The sequence below is a fragment of the Bufo bufo genome, chromosome 2, assembly GCF_905171765.1.
Source record: "Bufo bufo chromosome 2, aBufBuf1.1, whole genome shotgun sequence".
Classification (NCBI taxonomy): domain Eukaryota; kingdom Metazoa; phylum Chordata; class Amphibia; order Anura; family Bufonidae; genus Bufo; species Bufo bufo.
In genome coordinates this window covers 469,208,742-469,230,250 of record NC_053390.1, presented here as the reverse complement: position 1 = coordinate 469,230,250, position 21,509 = coordinate 469,208,742, and the positions used below count along the sequence as shown (strand labels likewise).

At 41.0% G+C, this 21,509-nt stretch overlaps 1 protein-coding gene and 1 long non-coding RNA gene across 2 annotated transcripts in view; one reads left to right on the top strand and one right to left on the bottom strand.

Moving 5' to 3' along the window:
* The first annotated feature begins 6,473 nt into the window (after positions 1-6,473).
* Positions 6,474-20,100, top strand: LOC120989538. Its single transcript, XR_005776276.1, has 3 exons — positions 6,474-6,884; positions 9,925-9,930; positions 20,067-20,100. It is a non-coding gene; the product is annotated as an uncharacterized LOC120989538 (long non-coding RNA).
* The window catches only part of ZBTB7A (zinc finger and BTB domain containing 7A), a 126,488-nt gene continuing 116,517 nt past the window's right edge, over positions 11,539-21,509 (bottom strand). The window contains 1 exon segment of the mRNA XM_040417702.1: positions 11,539-12,106. Coding sequence (XP_040273636.1) covers positions 11,767-12,106 — 340 coding nt within the window. The 3' untranslated portion in view covers positions 11,539-11,766.

The window sequence follows — 21,509 nt, the reverse complement described above, 5'->3', positions numbered from 1 at the left end:
CACTGCATGCATTCTGTACATAATAATAGTGACACTAAGAGCCATCCATTTCAGCTGCTTCCTTATGCATAACGCTGAGATAATTAGTATAGAGCAATTAAAACTACTACCTAGAAAGTGAAAGCAGGAACAAGAGAGTGAATACAGGCAGTGGGGAGCTTCCGTAAAAACTGCAGAGTTCTGAGTGATGGTACAGAATTTGATATTATTTTGACAAATTCTCTTGCACAGGTCAGTAGCATTCAGCCATTTTGTTATACTTGTGGTGTTGAATGGGTTTCTGGGATTATAATATTGATGATCTATCCCTAGGATAGACCTTAGATATTACAGTCCTGGAAAACCCATTGAAGGGCATTTTCAACACATTATTTTTTGCAGACTTCTGTGCTCTTGGTTTGTTTGTTTGTTTGTTTTTTCTGGCATTTTTGCAGCATTTCATGTGTCTATGGGAAATATTAAAAGCAGTACAAACATGCATTTTTGTGGCATTTTTCTTTACTTGGGATGTGTTTTCTTTTGTTAACTGTCCATTGTTTTTTTGCCCAGCTTGAAAAAAACACAAATGGCAATATGTGTTGGGTTTTTATAGTTTTTACACAGGAAGTGATATCAAAGAGGCGTACTTTGCATTAGAAAAATGCATGGGTAGCAGAAAAGCCATAAAAACGCATGTGCTAAAGCACGCTATTTGTTAAATGAAAAGGCTATAACAAATCAGCAAAAAACGTGACAAAAAAGGGGGAAAAAAGCAACACAAGGCTTCCAACACCGCGTGACAGCAGCCTTAGTGGACCAGAAATATAGATGTAATGGCCTTAGTATGGTAAATGACCCCAGTAGATCCAATTTACTAAAGATAAAATTGTAGACAGAATTTCCCTGTAAAGGGCATATTACACCAGCTAGTTCAGTGTTGTAACGCAGCTAAATGCTACATTTTCTGGTGACAATTCAACTTGTAGGGTACATTCACTGATTTTCTGCTGCAGAATTTCCACAGCAATTTACGTCACATGTGGACATACTCTTAAGTACAACTTGTACTCTATGCTTAAACATAACTGAAAGGTCTTAAAATTAAAACTCCCAGGGCAACCGCATTCAATCCAAGTATTTGTTAAAGTTCCATGAGCATCTTTTGAAAGCTGCATGTAGATGAAGTTTAATATAATTGTCATGCTATAAAAACTCTATGTAGCCCCACCCTTAAAAGAATAGAAGGAAACTTCACTGTGAAATACGGTACATTGCATTCTGTAGTTCATGTAGATGGTGGATTGTTGCAGTGTACAGTGCCTCGCATTGTCCTCAAAGATGCTGCAAACACACAAAATAATGTTAAAAAAATACAAACATATACTGTATTCCTGTCTAAAATTCAAGCTTCCTTTACAAGTGCAATCAGCTGTGAGGGCTCAGGGGTTAATAAGCGCCTAGTTAGCACTATCCTCATTATCTCCCACGACATGCCATTCACATCCCCCAGAACATGTAAACATTACAGGGATTTGTAAGGTGCTTCGCATATGTTCTACTCTATATAGTAGTACCAAGTGCTTTGTTAAATATCTCGAGATTCTCTTGTTGCATGTTCTCTTATTCTCTCCTGAGTGTTCAGTACAAACTGTAGTGATGAAGATACAATGGTTTGTTCTGTACAAGTACCTGACAGCATGTGGAACACTGATCCCTACATTTGCAGCTTGCACACCCACATACATTTTATATATCAGGCTGGTGTCACAAAGTTTTTTGAGCCAAAGCCAGAAGTGGATTCAAAAGCAATAGGTACTGTAAGCAGGAAGGACAATCTTTGGTTGTGCAATGAGTTTCATGATTGCCGAATAGCCACATACTTCTCCTTGCTCAATCCATATCTGTGCACAACTACTGCATTAAAATCTGCATTAAGCTTCCTTTATATTAGGGATCGACCGATTATCGGATTTACCGATATTATCGGTCAATAGTCATGATTTTCATAGTTATCGGTATCTGACCTTGCCGATAACGCTGATAATGCGTCCAGCGTGCTATCACAGAACATTAGCGAGCTGCTCTCAGCGTGCTCATGTTCCCTCAGCAGCACAGGGGAGAAGGAGTCACTCTCTCCCTCCCCCTGTGCCTCGCTGCCAATGAGGAGAGACGGGAGGAGGAGGGGCGGGCGCACTGCGCCACCAATGATAATTAACGTCTAATACAAATACAGGAGGCGGTGCCCAGCCTATATGACAGGAAGCTGTGATCAGCAGCAGTTAACCCCTCGGGTGCTGCACCTGAGGGGTTAACTGCTGATCGCAGCTCCCTGTCAGAGGCAGGGTGCCGGCTATGTGATTCTGCGCCGACACACCCGCCTCCTGTATTAAACGTTAATTATCATTGGTGGCGCAGTGTGCCCTCCCCCCCCAGTATTAAAATCATTGGTGGCGCAGTGCACCCCCCCACCCCACAGTATTAAAATCATTGGTGGCGCAGTGCGCCTTCTCCCCAGTATTGAAATAATTTGGCGCAGTGGCCACAGGGTCCCCTCCCTTTCATTGGTGGCAGTGACAGCTTCTGATCAGAGCCCCAGCAGTGTAATCCTGGGGCTCCGATTGGTTATCTCCCTGCTGCTCTGTGTGTACTATGCACAGGACAGCAGGGAGAGTGTAAAGTCCTATTCACCCTAATAGAGCTCTATTAGTGTGAATAGGACAAGGGATTAAAAGATCCCAGGTTCAAGCCCCTAAGGGGGAAAATAGTTTTTATATAAATAAAAAGTAAAAAAAAAATAATATATATATATTAAGTATAAATCACCCGCTTTCCCAATTTTACATATAAAATATATAAAAAAAAGAAAATAAAAATAAACATATTACATATTGCCACGTCCGAAAAGTCCAAACTATTAAAATATATATATATTTAAATCTCCTATGTGGTGAACGCCGTAACAGAATTTTTTTTTTTTCAAAAATGAAAATGCACAGAATACCGGTATAAGTTTTCGGCTATGGGCCTGAAAGTTCACAGGATATCGGTATCGGCTCTAAAAAAAATTATATCGGTCGATCCCTACTTTATATACAATTTAATTGTGACACTTTTTCTGTTTTTTGTTGGATTTTTCTTGTTCACTTACTTTTGAAATGCATTTTTTTTCCTATAGAGAAATTTATGTGAAAACACCAGGAAAAAATGCTATAGCCAGAGCATACTATGAAAAAAGTAAAAAAAAAAGTCCAAAAAAATGCTCACTTGTACTGCATTTCATAATTCCGAGGTGGCATTTTTGCCTAAACACTGCTGCACAAAAGGCAACAGTAACTTAAAAAGTAGGCAAAAATACCACAAAAAAAACTGTGTGTGAGACCATACTAACATTTCTCTTGCTGTGGAAAACATTCTATAAGCACTGGACTTCAAAGAGCTGTATATCAGATGATTCGGTAAAAAAGGAGTTCCCCAACCTGGGCAATAGTCTTTTTCATACAAGCACTTTGGCAGCATTGACATGCAGTGCAGCATACTAGTTCTGATTGCTGTATGACAAATACCCCACACAAGCATTGGATTCCTTAAACTCTCTGCCTGTATTTTTGCCACATACAGCAATGCCATTTGCAAAAATTATGGGAATGCACAAAGCATACATGTTCATGTAAGAGCTACATTTATTTTCTCCCTGAGCTAATTCCAGAGTGTCTAGTCTATCCTAGGGGTGCCTTCACACGCAGCAGATTTTATTGCAGAAATTTTCACTTGAATGAGACTTGCAGAAATCCATGTGCTTCCCGCCAAAACAACCTCATTCAAATGAATGGAACTGATTTTTAGTCGCAGAAAATTCCGGCAACAAAATGTCATGTGTAAAGACACCCTAAGGGCTCATGCCATTTTTTGCGGCTCGGATGCGGACCCATTCACTTCAATGGGATCGCAAAAGATGCGGACAGCACTCCGTGTGCTGTCTGCATTAGTTGCTCCATTCCATGGGGCCGCAAAAATAAAAAACATGTCATATTCTTGTCCGTTTTGTGGACAAGAACAGACATTTCTATTATGGGCGGCCCGTTCCGCAATTTGCACAGGGGTGGCACCCGTGTTTTGCATGAGCCCTAAGGGTGTACCCATGGTGAAAAGGGGTGAACTCATGATGGAAACAGCATTGCAAACAATGCTAAATGTACGTTATAGTGAAAGTTTATATGTGGTGCTATAACTGGTTTTAATGAGGTTCTATGGTTTTAGTAATCAGCATTCACTGAACTGAGCGCTAAAATTATAAGAACTATGCAATATACTTGATTCTGTCTCATATGTTTTTGTTACACAGATACTCGTACAACTAAGGGCTCATGCACATGACCGCTGGCGTTTTTGCGGTCTGCACACTGCGGATCCACAAAACATGGATACTGGCCAAGTGCGTTCCACATTTTGTGGAATGGAACGTCCTGCCATCTATAGAACAATCCTATCCAGACAAGAATAGGACATGTTCTATATTTTTGCGAGCACTGCGGAATAGACATATGGATTCGGATAGTACACGCTGTGCTCTCTGCATCTTTTGCGGTCCCATTAAAGTGAATGGGTCCACATCTGACCTGCAAAAAATTAGAATTGCATGTGGACAAAAAACATAGTCGTGTGCCTGAGCCCCAAAACCTCTTTCACATGTCAGAGAATCACAGACATGTGCTGTCCATGTTCTCCAAGGAAGGCACACGTATACAATGATTTTAAAGTATTCACACATCAGTTTTCCATGGACCATGAGTCCACAGTGACACCAGGGAAGCATACCCTATTTTGTCCATGGATTATGGATCCCACTTTATAGTCCATGGACACCGTAGACATGCCATCCATGTTTGGTCAGTGGTTTTCAAGGGTCACTGCAAGAATACGCTCTGGAAATCAAAGGGGTAGTCCAGTCATGTAACATTATCATAACTTTACATAACTAAAAAAAACATTTAATTTTCAGCCAAACAGTGTTGCGGAATATGGATGAAACAGAGGGGAAAAAAAAACAATATGGACCAAACACGGCTTCTTCATGGACATCTTCACAGATGGACTACTGACCATCTTGTTACAGATGTCAATATAGACATGGATGTGTGAAAAAGGCCTAATTCAGCATAGTTTTCATTATTAAATTAATGCCATGATGTTCCAGTGAATGTCAATAGCTTTGTAGACTTTCCCATGTGGAAATCGGCAGTTTTAGTAGAAGAGAGTACTGCTCATCCTAATAACCACTGGAGAGCGATAAACAACTTGTTATACTGTCACAGGCCCAAGCCACTTGGCACTTGGGAAGGGAACCCCCATGCTTGAATGAAATGTGTAAATTAAAAAAATGTCCCCATTTTTTGGGATGGACTGCACTATATCTCATTTGTTTATTTATTAGGCACACTGTATGTTTTTTTTTAACTGTAAGGCTGAGGAAAGAACTCTAAAACAGCTCTCCACAAATGGGTCCCCTTTTCCCTTTGGAGAAGGCTCTTGATTCAGCTTTATATACTTAATCATGTTGCAAGGCCTATTAACGGGTTGGACATTGACTAGGGTAAGCTACATAATTTGCAAATAAATCTACATGCACACGACCGTATGTGTTTTGCGGACTGCAAATTGCGTATCCGCAAAAAAAATAAAAAATACAGATGACGTCTGTATGGCATTGTTTCTTTTTGGCGGATCTATTGTAACAATGCCTATCCTTGTCTGCAAAACGGACAAGAATAGGACATGTTCTTTTTTTTGCGGTGCTACGGAACGGAGCAACGGATGCGGAGAACACACGGAGTGCTGTCCGCATCTTTTGCGGCCCCATTGAAGTGAATGGGTCCGCACCCGAGCCGCAAGAAATGCGGCTCGGATGTGGAACCAAACCACGTTCGTGTGCATGTAGCCTAAATAAAAGGAATGCTTATGTGGGCCACATGACATGACTAAAACTGCAATGCTAACAAAATGCATACATTCAAGCTAAACAAAGCACTCCAGGATGTTTTTACCATTGCCAATGGGGCGGTTTAAAGATATGTTACATTTTCATGAGAGTCAAGTGACAACATAGAGAACATGCTCTCTTGTGCAAATATAACTTTCCACTGTCCGAAAGCGCATACAACTGAAGAAGACTTTGTACAAAATTATGCTTATAAAATTATACGGTGGAAAACATTTCATTTGACTATGACTATTATAGGTTATTTACATATATTATTTGAATAGGACTTGCATAGACTATTTTATATGCAATTTTTAATGTACAAAAAAAACTGATGCTAACCTAAACGGGATGTAGTCTCAACTGTTTTTTTTTTCCAGTCATTCTCAACCCAACTTTTTATTCTGAACAATAATTTACTTAATTTCAATAAAATTGTCATTTATTAGATAGTTACAATGTGGCCATCATTAAATTATTATTGCTATTTATTATTACATTTTAGAAATGGCTAAATAGTTTTTAAATCATTATTATTGAGTGCATTAATGCTTGGGAAGAATATATGGCTCCCAGCCCACTGGCCGCCTGATTTGGCTTACTAAGGCTCTGTTCACACTAGCATCATAGTTTCCATTTGCAAATGGCCGTTTCAAGTGAATATTAATGTACTCAATGGGTATAGAGAGGCAAACTTCTTTGTTTGAACACAACTGCTTTGTGTTCACCATGGGCAGGATGTCACAGCACTACTAGAACTTGGTTCCACAGTTAAAACTATGGGGGTCATTTATAAATCTGAAATACGCCTAAATTAGGAGTATTTCAGGAGCTGATGCAATCTTCGACTTTTCCCCAAGTCTAAAATTGTGGGCATGGTGTAGCCGGGGAAGAGGATGGGTCGGCAGTCCTGTCTCTTTCATCATTTGTTAAGCCTGTTTTAGGCGCAGAAAATGGTCTAAATGTAAGAGCTCGGAAGCTGTCTTACATTTAGAACTGGCGCTGTATGCGCCGAAGTTATTGCGAGGCCGGCGCCTCTTCATAACTGCGGCAGATCCACCACCAGCTATCAACCTTTACTATAACCGGTAAAAACGCCGGTCTTAATAAATGTGCCCCTACATTACTGACAGTTTACATTAAGGTTAGAGCAATACTACCTATATTTTTAACACACTTTCCTGTTTTAAAATCCAGTGTAGCCACTTTATACAAACGTGGATTACAAAATCCAAAAGGTTGTGAATCTCTTGTATAATCCCTGCCCTCTATTCAGACACCTTTTTTCTTAAATACACACTCCCATCAATAGACAATGGCTACAACTTGTTTGCTTCTCATTTTAAATACATTTTAGCAGAAACTAAAGCTGGATTTACACGGGATGATTCTGCACCTGATTGTCGGGAAGGAAGCGTTCCTTCCTGACAGTTGGCTGCTTGTTCAGTGAAGGAGACCGTGCATTTACATGCAGCGATCTCCTTCACTGTATGAGGAGGAGGGATTGCTATTGTGATCCCTCGTCCTCATACATATTCATGGTTTCTGAGCAGCAGATCCCTGTTTCGCTCGTTCATTGGGTGATCGTTGGCGCATTTAATGGGCAGATTGTCGGGTCGTGTAAATGCAGCTTAATACTACAATTCTATGTGGTCACCAGAGAAACATATAAAGCCACATTACCATTAAAGATAATAAGGTCCTGCTTGGGAAAATGACTACATTTAATTTCGGCCTCTTTCACACAAGCAATTTTTCCTTCTGGAAGCGATGTGTGTTGTGAACACATAGCATCCAGACTGAATCCTGACCCATTCATTTCAATGGATCTGCGCATCATCTCTGTGTTCAGGAAAAAACGCAGGAAATTCTATATTGTGCGGTTTTTCATGCAGCTCTGGCTCCATAAAAGTGAAGGTGGCTTACGTGAAAAACAGAAGGCACCAGAAGGATGCAATGCGTTTTTCACTGCTGGTTGCTAGGGGATGTGCAGTGTTATTCTTCATGCTTGTGAAAAACTCATCCAATCCGGATACAATCCAGCAGAAAAAAAATGCAAACACTGAACGTAATCGCAGAAAAAAATTGATTGAACTTGCGTGCAAAACCATCAGTTTTTCCAGAACAAATCCTGACAATCTGTATTGCACATATGAAAGAGGCCTTACAGTTCTAAACATCAACCTACTGTATGCCCACAATATGCTACTAAAGTACTTGTACATGAACTATACAGTAACTGTGTACTACATTAGACAGTTACAAAACGGAAAAAATAAATTAGAAACATTGGGAGAGATTCATCAAAACTGGTGTAAAGGAAAACTGTATTTGTTGCCAATAGCAACCAAACAGATTCCATCTTTCATTTTTCAAAAGTTCTGAAAAGAGAAAGGTGGAATCTGATGCTATGGGCAACAAAGCCAGTTTTAATAAATCTACCCCATTATCTTTGTAAAAATAACACTTTTGGTCTCTGACATTTTGGGTCTTGTGTGAATTCATTCAAGCTTCATAAGACAGCACTGTCTTCACAGCCTTCCAGGAGCCATAACATTATTACTTTTCATATTTTTTTTTTTTGCCATTACGCTGTTCTCTGTCTGGTATGAATATTTTATTAGAATGGGCATTTTGGGACATGGCAATGCCTATGATGTTTATTTTTTGATTGTTTATTGTTATTCTGGGGAAAGGGGATGATTTACATTTTTATATTTTCAAATACTTTTTTTTTGGCCCCTAAGGGCCTAACAACATGCAAACGTTAGATTGCAATTTCAATTTAGCAATGGAATTAAACACATTGCTAAACAGAAAATTCCGTATATTTCAATGTAGTGCTGCCACCTGCAGGCCTACATTGGAATATACCTGTGAAAGGCATGGTAGTGTCTAGCAGGCTCAGGCCTTTCACAGCGAATGAAGCTAGGGGGAGCTATTCCAGGCCCAGAAGCGCATCGCTTCTGGGTTTTCATCTTTAAGACATAGTGGTTACATTTGACCACAGCATCTGAGGGGGCAAATGTCTGCGATCTGCGTTATCGCCGATCAGAGACATTAGCCCTGGGTGTTTGCCGGACTTCCACTATACATGTACAGGAGAGGTCCAGAAATGGTTATAGCGCACTGCTTTACCACTGACGTTACCTCTTGGCCACTCCCCCTCCCCATGAGTGACAGGCCAGGCATCATCACTATCTACCATGCCTGGTCCTGCATTGATGCAATGCGTAGATAAGATCTTGGCACTGACAGGCCCAGGTAGAAAGGCAGTGAGGATACCTGGTCCTTACACTCAAGGCTCCAAAAACCTAATTAGCATATTAAATAAAGTGCATCTAACAGCCAGCATGGGCCTGTTAATTTTTTGGTGTGAAATATTTGCAGCATGTTACAGTAGCAGCAAAGTTGCTGAAATTTTAACACTCACTGCAGAAAAAAATCTGTGCAGAAATTGACCTGCGGTGTGCATTTTAAATCCATAGCATGTTAATTTAAATTAAAGGGATTCTGTCATCAGAATTTAGGCCTATAACCTAAACATATGGCGAGGTCCCTACTAATACACAGAATCCTAAAGTGACCTTATCAAATGCGCACTTCGCTAGAACCTGCCTTGGCCGCCCGATTACAGGCTGTAATCGGGGGGCCAAGGTAGGTTCTAGCGAAGTGCGCCGGACGGTGCATGTGCATTTCGCATAACGAGGCCGCTGCCAGGAGTGAACGATGAACTGAGGTAGGCGGCTCTAATGGAAGGGAGGGCGGAGATTTCAATTCAGAGGGCGGCGCTGGGCACCGAAAGGAGATGGCTGCAGCTGGGCACCCTGCGTCGTGAGACGTCCCCTTGGACACATTTTGACGTGAGTGACAGGTTATATAAACCTGTTTTATATGATTATAGAGCCACAGGCGCATTTGATAAGGTCACTTTAGGATTCTGTGTATTAGTAGGGACCTCGCCATAGGTTTAGGTTATAGGCCTAAATTCTGATGACAGAATCCCTTTAAAATCACTGCAGATTTCACCCTCCGCAATGTATAGAGTGAAATCCACTGCATATTCAAATTGAAGGGAACCTGTCACATTGAACATGGTGTCTGAGCTGAATGCAGCATGTTATACTGTAGATTGATGTACAGTTTTTGGGAAAAAAATGTATTTTACCCATTTACATCCCTGCACACCCTGGGCTTTGAAGTCATGGAGGCAGTCTTATTCAGTGACTGACAGCCTTCACTCCATCACTTTGCATGGAGACAAGCTGTCAATCACTGATTGGACTATCTCCTTAAGGCCGGGTTCACACGAACGTGTGTGACCCGTGCCTGTGAAGCGGCCCGCAAACAGCGGGCCGCAATGCTTGTTCGCCGGCCGTAGGTCAGCCGCATCGGATCGCGGACCCATTCACTTTAATGGGTCCGTGATCCGGCCGTTCCGCGAAAAGATAGGACTTGTTCTATCTTTTAGCGGAACGGAACAACGGGACGTAACCCCAGGAGGCACTTCGTAGTGCTTCCGAGGGGTCCCGTCCCGTGCGGCCGTTCCGCGATTCCGGATTAGCGGACCCATTGAAGTGAATGGGTCCGCATCCGTGATGCGGAATTCACACGGAACTGTGGCCGTGTATTGCGGCCCGCGATTTGCGGGCCGCAATACGGCCACGGGTCACGCACGTTCGTGTGAACTTAGCCTAATTCAAATGAATGAAATGGAAGCTTTACTGAATCTTTTTTCACAAAACTATATATCAATCTGCTCAGCTCCTCTTGCTCTATGACATGTTTCCTGCAGCATTTTCATGATGACATGTTATATTTCAGCACATATGTATTTTGCTGCAGATTTGTGGCAAAATCCAGAGCTGTTTATTATGCTCAAATTATGTCCCAAAACGTTGTAGCTAAGCCACTCTTTCACTTGGGGCAAAGACTCAGTTTGTCACCCTATCCCTGTATCTAAATACAGGGGCCAAGGCAAGGTAGCATATGTCTGGCTAGTTCCTCCTAGCTAAACCTCTGTATGGTGTCCTATTAAACAACTAAAAAACCTGTCATTGTCTCAGGTTGATTGTCAAATTGTGGCCTTTATCTAGACTAAACATTAAAGCTACCGTAGGTAACACTGTCACTTGGGTGTTAAAGGCATAGATCCCTTTTGGCAACTGAGTGTTGGTTAACCAATCCTTTACAACATATTCTAGTAAGTTGGAAGTAGCTGTTGCGTTGTACATGTCTACATTTTCTTATAGTATACTATCGGAAGCCAATTGTCCTGTAATACATACTGTACATTTATGGCATGCTATATCGCTGCACAGAGAAAAGACCTAAAAAGAAAATAGTAGATGCTGATTTCATTAAACTGGTATATAATGAGAAGTTTATCTCCTTTAGTTACCACTATGAACACTCTTCAACAACTCAAGGAGTGTAATTTTTTTTTACCTATAGCAAGAGTTGTGTTGCTATATGAAATTATAAAGCTTAGTTTAAGCAGAACTTCAGTGTAGCTGCTGTTAATAACAGGTATATAAATAGTGCAACCTGCCCAGATACATCTTAAGTCTTTTTGCTTTTTATATTACCCTGCAGTCATTCATTCCAAGCATTCTGCCTCCCATAATCCCAGGAGAACACAGTTCCCCTCTCTGGTCCCCTGTGCTGAGTATATACACCAAGTCCCAACCCTCCCATGAGGATAGTGATAATTAGGCAACCCCAAATATACTTTGATATAATTATAGATTTATATATATATGTATATATATATAGATTTAGAGAATTTTCGAGTTTGTTTTTGGTTTTCTTTAGGAAGTGCTTCCAGCTCCCAAACTGGGACACTCAGCCTGAATTTCACCCAGACCGTTGCCATTCCCTGAAAGTGGAGCAATCCCTTCTCGAATCCGGGGTTTACGCCCTCTGCGAGAGGGGATCCCATTGCAGCCATCCTTCTTTAGGTGTCTATGGAGATGGTCTGAACGCACAAAGGTTTTGTGGCATGCCTGGCATTGGTAAGGACGCAGCCCAGTGTGTACACGAGTGTGATTTTTCAGGTCGTAGTTATGAGCAAAAGCTGCACCGCACTGCTGGCACAGGTAAGGCTTCTCTCCTGTGTGTTTCCGCATGTGGACCTTTAGCTTGTCCTGCCTTTAAGAAACAGAAAAAGTTTCATAGTTAGCAATGTAAAAAGTACAAAATATTCCAAAAGGCCATGAACTTCAAATTCTTTCATTATGAAGTACACTGGTTAATTCTGAGCCCAATTCAGTGTACACTTCTCAAACAGTCAAGTTACCAAGCTGTATCAAGTGAATGAGTCCATATTATGTGGGAATAAGTACTTTTTGGAAATAAACAGTGTAGCTTACGAGATGGTAGATGCAGGAAGAGGTGTATAGAAACACAGAGATGCTTAAAAATAAAATATTACAGAGGAAGGTATACTGGATCAGTCTTTGTAACACTCTAGGTCCCCTGGATCAAGTGAAGATCATGTCCCCCAGGATTATTTTTTAAAATTTCTTAACAACTGCCAATATTTTTATTGATAACAATGAATTAATGATTTATGTATATAGTTTATTGCTTGTTTTATATTTAAGAAATGTAATAATAATCTTTATTTATACATAGTTAATACGGTTGAAAAAAAAATACATATTTCCATCAAGTTCAACACAAAGATAAGTGGGGACATGAATCTCAGAAGGACAGAAGGAAGTGAGACAGCGCCAACATATTCCGCAGCTCTTTACAATTAGGGGGTTCAAGTACAAACAGAGTCAAAAATAAGAAAGCACGGTAACTAACAAGTGAACAATTAAAATAAGAGGATTGAGGGCCTTGCTCTTGAGTGAAAAAATATTAATATAAATAATCCAGGAGGACATAATCTTCACTTCATCCTAAAAACCAACAGGAACAAACAGCATGAGCATACTTCTTCCCACAGAGTCCATGCGGAATAGCCAGTGAATTAGTAACATGCAGATTAGCCCCATTAAGAGGGGCTAATCCTCCTGCAGATGCACAGCAGAGATAAATTGGCCTCAGATTCTGCCATGGATCCTGTAGCATTCAGTTATGCATTTTATGTGCATTTTTAAAGCAACGATGACAGAGAGGCCATTGGCGCTGAGCTGCTTAATAACTTCAAAAATCCAAATGGAACGTGTATAGCTCTCTTAGGAGGTATTTTTATTGATTAAGTCTTGAATTGCCATGCTGCCAGTAGTTGTCTGTGCTACATATATTGATGACCTATCCTAGGTCATCAATATCAGATCAGTGGAGGTCTTGCACCCCTGGCAATCAGCTGTTTGATGGGACCACAGCACTCGTGGAAGTGCTACATCCTCTTGAGTGTTTACCTGCAATAGTGCAATGTAATTACAGCTTCCTCTTATTAATTTGAATGGGAAAGAGCATAACTACAACTGCTCCTTCCTTTTCAAATGAATGGGTCAGAGACGCTGTAATTACACTGCTCGCCACTGCAATGTTGATGGCAAGCAGGTAAACAGACAAGTGCTGCGGCCTCTTCAAAGAGCTGATCAGGGGGGTGCCAGGAGTAGGACCCACGCCAATCTATTATTGACCTGTTCTGAGGATAGATCATCAATAGTAAAAACCGGACAACCCCTTTAAAGGCTTTCTAGATATCCATAATGTCCACACCAAGGCAATCTCCCCTCCTTGGTGTTCTCGCTTGTCTCTCAGACAAGGAAAAGCTTTGACATTTTGGGAGGAGTTCATTTTAAATACAGTCCATCTTATTGGTATATGTTCCATAAATAAAAATTAAAGTATTAAATATGGTGAAAATACCCCATCTAATGATAGTAATCAATAAGCAGTGCAAATATCAGTGGTTAGCACTGGTGCCTTGCAGCGCTGGGGTCCTAGGTTTGAATCCGACCAAGGACAACATCTGCCTGGAGTTTGTATGTTCTCCCTGTGTTTGGGTGGGTTTCCTCCGGGTTCTCCGGTTTCCTCCCACACTCCAAAGACGTACTGATGGGGACCTTAGATTGTGAGCCCCATTGGGGACAGCCTGATGCTAATGTCTGTAAAGTGCTGTGGAATATAGTAGCGCTATATATATGCGTAAAATAACAAAATAAAATATACATACAAAGCATCACATTACAGTTTCAAAAAGGAATAAAGTGGCATTTTTTTTGTGTAAACCAAGGGGATAAAAATAAACAATCCATTTTCCCCTAAATTTGGACTTAAATTTGCAGTGAAATGTTCTGTAGGGCTGCAGAAACCAGTCACGTGCATAGGATGTGAATGACCAGACCCTTACAAATTAAGAAATGTGAAATAGTATTTTCAAAGTTATTCAAAATTCAGTATTATTTAATTCACGTGGGTTTACAAAATGCAGCCAAAGTGTTCAACAAAAGTACAATTTTCTTGTAGCAAACCTTTGGGCAAATTTCCATAATTAGTAAAATGGAACTACTAGGCTTGTGCGACATGCCAGGGCTGCATATTCTTTTATTCCAGCTTCCATCATGCTCTTTATGGCATAGATCCGTATCACCACTGCATGTTACTGGCTTGTACAGAAGTTACAAAAACAGCGCCCCCATCTCTCACATCACTCAGTGCGATACTCTGAAGCTTAGACCCTGCATACACTCTGTACATAACAGAAAATCTGTCTTTGAGGAGGTACGGTCCTCATTCCTCTTGCTTTAATTGCTGACTAGTTTGTTGCTCTGTAATTAAAGGGGTTCTACAGTTTGTTTTAATTGATGATCTATCCTCTGGATAGATCATCAGCATCTGATAGGCAGGGGTCCGACACCCGGGACCCCCGTCGATCAGCTGTTTGAGAAGTCAGCAGCGCTCCAGCAGCACCACGGCCTTCTCACTGTTTACCGCTGGCCCAGTGACGTCACGACTAGTATCACTGGCCTGGGCGGGGCTAAGCTCCGTTCACTTGAATGGAGATTAGCCCCGCCCAGGCCAGTGTTACTAGTCGTGACGTCACTGGGCCAGCGGTAAACAGAGAGAAGGCCGTGGTGCTGCTGGAGCGCTGCTGACTTCTCAAACAGCTGATCGACGGGGGTCCCGGGTGTCGGACCCCCGCCGATCAGATGCTGATGGTCTATCCAGAGGATAGATCATCAATTAAAACAAACTGTAGAACCCCTTTAAGGCTTATATTACACACGCAGATGAAGCAAGAGAATGTTGGGAAGAAAGCGTTACTTCCCAACAATCGCTTGCTCATCAGTGGAGGAGACCACTGCTATTACATGCCGCAATCTCCTCCACAGTATGGGGATAAGCGATCGCTAATGCCATTGCTCATCCCCATACTGAATCATTATCTGCTGGCAGCAAATCGTGATTAGATAGCACGAACTGCCGCCAACAAGCGATTATTTTTAAACCTGCTTGCTTGTTCACTGGGTAATCTGCTAGTATTACACTGCCAGATGATCGCTAATGAGCGTTACTACGAATGCTTGTTACCAACGATCTAGTGTAATATAACCCTCTGCTCTCATTGTAAAGTGTTGTAGAATATGTTGGTGCTATATAAATAAAGATTTTATTAATTTTTTTACATTTTTCCTTGCCATTATTTGTATTTTAAAATAATCTTGAAATCTTTGATCACTTAATAACATGGTGACACTACCTGTTCTGTAGAGATCACTTTTTACTAGTTGTCCCAATATCATCACAGGCAGGAATACTATCATCTATATGCAAATAACAAAGGATCCATCATTCGCAATAGGTGATGTCACAGTTTATCTTCCACCTCCCAGTACAATGACCTCTGCACAGGCCAACATCTCCTGTCTACTGTTTCCTATGGTGCATGTATCTAAATGCTGTCAACAGCAGCTAAGGCAAGATGGCTGCCTCCTAGTCATGTACAATATCCATGTGGTAGTGCTATTAGAAACTGTGGTAAAGTGTACGGTAAAGTCCTGGAAGGTGTGTATATCCCACCCAGATTTCTCAACTGGGTGAGTTAAGTAAAATCCAGGAAGATACCGCTGACTTTAGCAAATGTAGTTGCTGGAGCTATTTTTTTGTTAAATTTAAGGGCTGGATTTTATTTGGACTGGGAAGGTAGGTTTGGTAGTGGAACCTCCCCAGTACACCCCATTCAGGGCATGTTTTCCCCTAGCCTGAGGGATCCCCAGGTGTAGTCCAGTCGGGGTCGTTAGGGGGAAATAAAAGCACATCACAGGCTGTCAGTCTAGGAAGAGTTATGCCTGGAAAAAGCCTAGAAAGCTGGCTGCCTTGCTGGCTAGTGAAGCCTTATTCCCTGAGAGTGACCTGCGCTCAATAGGTGAGCTAGAAACAAATTTGTATTAGCTAGATCCCAGACGGGCAGTTTTTTTTTTGTTTGGATTATGTTTTGGTGATGATGGAACCTCACCTTACCCAGTGAGTTATAACTGGGTTCACCTGTAATGGCCGAAGGGCCATAAAATAAAGCATTGTTTGGACTTTAATCCTGTTGGCTGTGAAGGAATCTGTCATTGCCGCCCTGCTTGACAGAGCGATCCCTTACAAAACACACAGATCCTTCCCGTATTTTTATGATAACTTCAATAAATTGTTCTTAACCCTTTCATGACTATGGGTCATTGATGCCCCAGTGTCCAGGTCAAAATGTACAAATCTGACATGCGTCACTTTATGTGGTAATAGCTTGGAACACTTTTATTTATCCAAGCCATTCTGAAATTGTTTTCTCGTGACACATTGTACTGCTTTTAAAACAGAAAGTGATACCTAAAATATTTATTACTTACCATTCCCCATATGTATACTTTATGTTGGCATCATTTTGGAAATGTTATTTTATTTTTTTAGAACATTAGAAGGCTTAGAAATTTTTAAGCAATTCTTAAAATTTTTCAGAAAATTTCCAAAACCCACTTTTTAACCCCTTAGGGACTTAGGACATACCGGTACGCCACGTTTGCCGAGTCCTTAAGGACTCAGGGAGTACCGGTACGTCCTAACTTTAAATCGTGATTGCGGCGGGGGTTAATCGGAACAGGATTTCCGATGAAATCATTCAGCGGGCATCTTGTCACAACCTGCGGTTTGCGGCTTTTACCTTATCTGGCGGGCGGCGGTGCCATCGGGTCCCCATGCGGCTGTAGGGGGGACCCGATGGCATGGAAGGCAGCGCGATGCATTCCTTAGGCATCTGCGCTGCCTTCCGGTGATGAGCCTGTGAGATACAGCCCCCTGGATCTCACAGGCCGGAAGCTGTATGAGTAATACACACAGTATTACTCATACAGCCAATGCATTCCAATACAGAAGTATTGGAATGCATTGTAAAAGGGATTAGACCCCCAAAAGTTGAAGTCCCAAAGTGGGACAAAAAATTAAGTAAAAAAAAAGTTTCAAGTAAAAATAAACAAAAACGTCATTTTCCCCAAATAAAGTAAAAAAAAAGAATGGTAAAAAATATGGGGAAAAAAATAAGTATACATATTAGGTATCGCCGCGTCCGTATCGACCGGCTCTATAAACATATCACATGACCTAACCCCTCAGTTAACACCGTAAAAAAAAAACAAAAAAAAAAAACTGTGCTAAATAAACCATTTTTTGGTCACCTTACATCACAAAAAGTACAACAGCAAGCGATCAAAAACGCGTTTGCCCACCAAAATGGTACCAATCTAACCGTCACCTCATCCCGCAAAAAATGAGCCCCTACCTGAGACAATCGCCCAAAAAATAAAAAAAAACTATGGCTCAGAATATGGAGACACTAAAACATCATTTTTTTGTTTAAAAAATGATATTATTGTGTAAAACTTACATAAATTAAAAAAAGTATACATATTAGGTATCGCCGCGTCCGTATCGACCGGCTCTATAAAAATACCACATGACCTAACCCCTCAGATAAACACCGTAAAAAATAAAAACTGTGCTAAATAAACCGTTTTTTGTCACCTTACATCACAAAAAGTGTAAGGCCTCTTTCACACGAGCGTGACGGATTAGGTCCGGATGCGTCCAGGGTGCGTTCAGTGAAACTCGCACCATTTTGCAAGCAAGTTCAGTCAGTTTTGTCTGCAATTGCGTTCAGTTGTTAAATTTTTCCCGCGCGGGTGCAATGCGTTTTGGTGCGTTTTTCACGCGCGTGATAAAAAACTGAAGGTTTACAAACAACATCTCTTAACAACCATCAGTGAAAAACGCATTGCATCCGCACTTGCTCGCGGATGCAAAGCGTTTTTCACGCAGCCCCATTAACTTCTATGGAGCCGGGGCTGCGTGAAAAACGCTGAATATAGAACATGCTGCGATTTTCCCGCAACGCAGAACTGATGCGTGAAAAACAACGCTCATGTACACAGACCCATTGAAATGAATGGGTCAGGATTCAGTGCGGGTGCTATGCGTTCACGTCACGCATTGCACCAGCGCGGAAAACTCGATCGTGTGAAAGGGGCCTTATAGCAAGCGATCAAAAAGTCATATGCACTACAAACCGTCATCTCATCCTGCAAAAAATGAGACCCTACCTAGGATAATCGCTCAAAAACTGAAAAAACTATGGCTCTCAGAATATGGAGACACTAAAAAATGTTTTTTTTTGTTTCAAAAATGATATTATTGTGTAAAACTTACATAAATACATATTAGGTATCGCCGCATCTATAAAAATATCACATGACCTAACCCCTCAGATGAACACCGTAAAAAGTAAAAACTGTGCTAAATAAACAATTTTTTGTTACCTTACATCACAAAAAGTCATATGCACACCAAAATAGTGCCAATAAAACGTCATCTCATCCCGTTAATCATACCCTACCCAAAGTAATCGCCCAAAAACTGAAAAAATTATGGCTCTCAGACTATGGAAACACTAAAACATGATTTTTTTTGCTTCAAAAATGAAATCCTTGTGTAAAACTTACATAAATAAAAAAAAGTATACAGTACATATTAGGTATCGCAGCGTCCGTAATAACTTGCTCTATAAAAATATCACATGATCTAACCTGTCAGATGAATGTTGTAAATAACAAAAAATAAAAACAGTGCCAAAACAGCTATTTCTTGTTATCTTGCCTCACAAAAAGTGTAATATAGAGCAACCAAAAATCATATGTACCCTAAACTAGAACCAACAAAACTGCCACCCTATCCCGTAGTTTCTAAAATGGGGTCACTTTTTTGGAGTTTCGACTCTAGGGGTGCATCAGGGGGGCTTCAAATGGGACATGGTGTCAAAAAAACCAGTCCAGCAAAATCTGCCTTCCAAAAACCGTATGGCATTCCTTTCCTTCTGCGCCCTGCCGTGTGCCCGTACAGCGGTTTACGACCACATATGGGGTGTTTCTGTAAACTACAGAATCAGGGCCATAAATATTGAGTTTTGCTTGGCTGTTAACCCTTGCTTTGTTACTGGGAAAAATTGATTAAAATTGAAAATTGGCCCCAAAAATTTTAATTCAGAAATTTCATCTCCATTTGCCAATAACTCTTGTGGAACACCTAAAGGGTTAACGACGTTTGTAAAATCAGTTTTGAATAACTTGAGGGGTGTAGTTTCTTAAATGGGGTCACTGTTATAGAGTTTCTACTGTAGGGGTGCATCAGGGGGGCTTCAAATGGGACATAGTGTAAAAAAAAAACAGTCCAGCAAAACCTGCCTTCCAAAAACCGTATGGCATTCCTTTCCTTCTGCGCCCTGCCGTGTGCCCGTACAGCGGTTTACGACCCACATATGGGGTGTTTCTGTAAACTACAGAATCAGGGCCATAAATATTGAGTTTGGTTTGGCTGTTAACCCTTGCTTTGTAACTGGAAAAAAATTATTAAAATGGAAAATCTGCCAAAAAAGTTAAATTTTGAAATTGTACCTCTATTTTACATTAATTCTTGTGGAACACCTAAAGGGTTAACGACGTTTGTAAAATCAGTTTTGAATACCTTGAGGGGTGTAGTTTATAGAATGGGGTCATTTTTGGGTGGTTTCTATTATGTAAGCCTCGCACAGTGACTTCAGCCCTGAACTGGTCCCTAAAAATTCGGTTTTTGAAAATTTCTGAAAAATTTCAAGATTTGCTTCTAAACGTCTAAGGCTACTTTCACACCTGCGTTCCGAGCGGGTCCGTCTGGTATCTTCACAGACGGATCCGCTCCTATAATGCAAAAGCTCAGATCCGTTCAGAACGGACCCGTTTGCATTACCATGAACAAAAAAAAAAAAAAAATTATTATTTGTTTTTTTTGTTCATGATAATGCAAACGGATCAGTTTTGACTTTACATTGAAAGTCAATGGGGGACGGATCCGTTTGAAAATTGAGCCATATTGTGTCAACTTCAAACGGATCCGTCCCCATTGACTTACATTGTAAGTCAGGACGGATCCGTTTGCTTCCGCACGGCCAGGCGGACACCCGAACGCTGCAAGCAGCGTTCAGGTGTCCGCCTGCTGAGCGGAGCGGAGGACAAACGGTGCCAAACTGATGCATTCTGAGCGGATCCGCCTCCACTCAGAATGCATTAGGACTGGACGGATCCGTTCGGGGCCGCTTGTGAGAGCCTTCAAACGGAACTCACAAGCGGAGCCCCGAACGCTAGTGTGAAAGTAGCCTAAGCCTTGTAACATCCCCAAAAAATAAAATATCATACCCAAAATGTTCCAAACATGAACTAGACATATGGGGAATGTAAAGTAATAACTATTTTTGGAGGTATTACTATGTATTATAGAAGTAGAGAAATTGAAACTTGGAAATTTGCTATTTTTTTTTTTTACAAATTTTTGGTAAATTTGCTATTTTTTTATAAATAAAAATGATTCTTTTTTTACTTCATTTTACCAGTGTCATGAAGTACAATATGTGACGAAAAAACTATCTCAGAATGGCCTGGATAAGTCAAAGCGTTGTAAAGTTATCAGCACTTAAAGTAACACTGGTCAGATTTGCAAAAAATGGCCAAGTCCTTAAGGTGAAATAGGGCTGAGTCCTTAAGGGGTTAAAGGACCAGTTCAGGTCTGAAGTCCCTTTGTGGGGCTTACATAGTGGAAACCCCCCATAAATGACCGCATTGTAGAAACTACACCCCTCAAGTTACTCAAAACTGATTCTACAAACTTTGTTAATCCTTTAGGTGTTCCACAAGAATTAAAGGAAAATGGAGACAAAATTTCTAAATTTAACTTTTTGGGCAGATTTTCCATTTTAGCAAATTTTTTTCTTTAACAGCCAAATTTTTTTGTGGGTTAACAGCCAAAAAAAAATCTATATTTATTACCCTGATTCTGCGGTTTACAGAAACACCCCAGCTGTGGGCGTATACTGATGTAAGGGCGCCCGGCAGGGAGCAGAAGGAAAGGACTGCCGTGTGGTTTTTGGAAGGCAGATTTTTCTGGACTGGATTTTAGATGCCATGTCCCATTTAAAGCCCCCCTGATGCACCCTTAGGCCTCTTTCACACGGGCGCCATGGTTTTGGGCCGGAAAAGATGCGGGTGCGTCGCGGCAAAATGCACAATTTTTCCGCGCAACTGCAAAA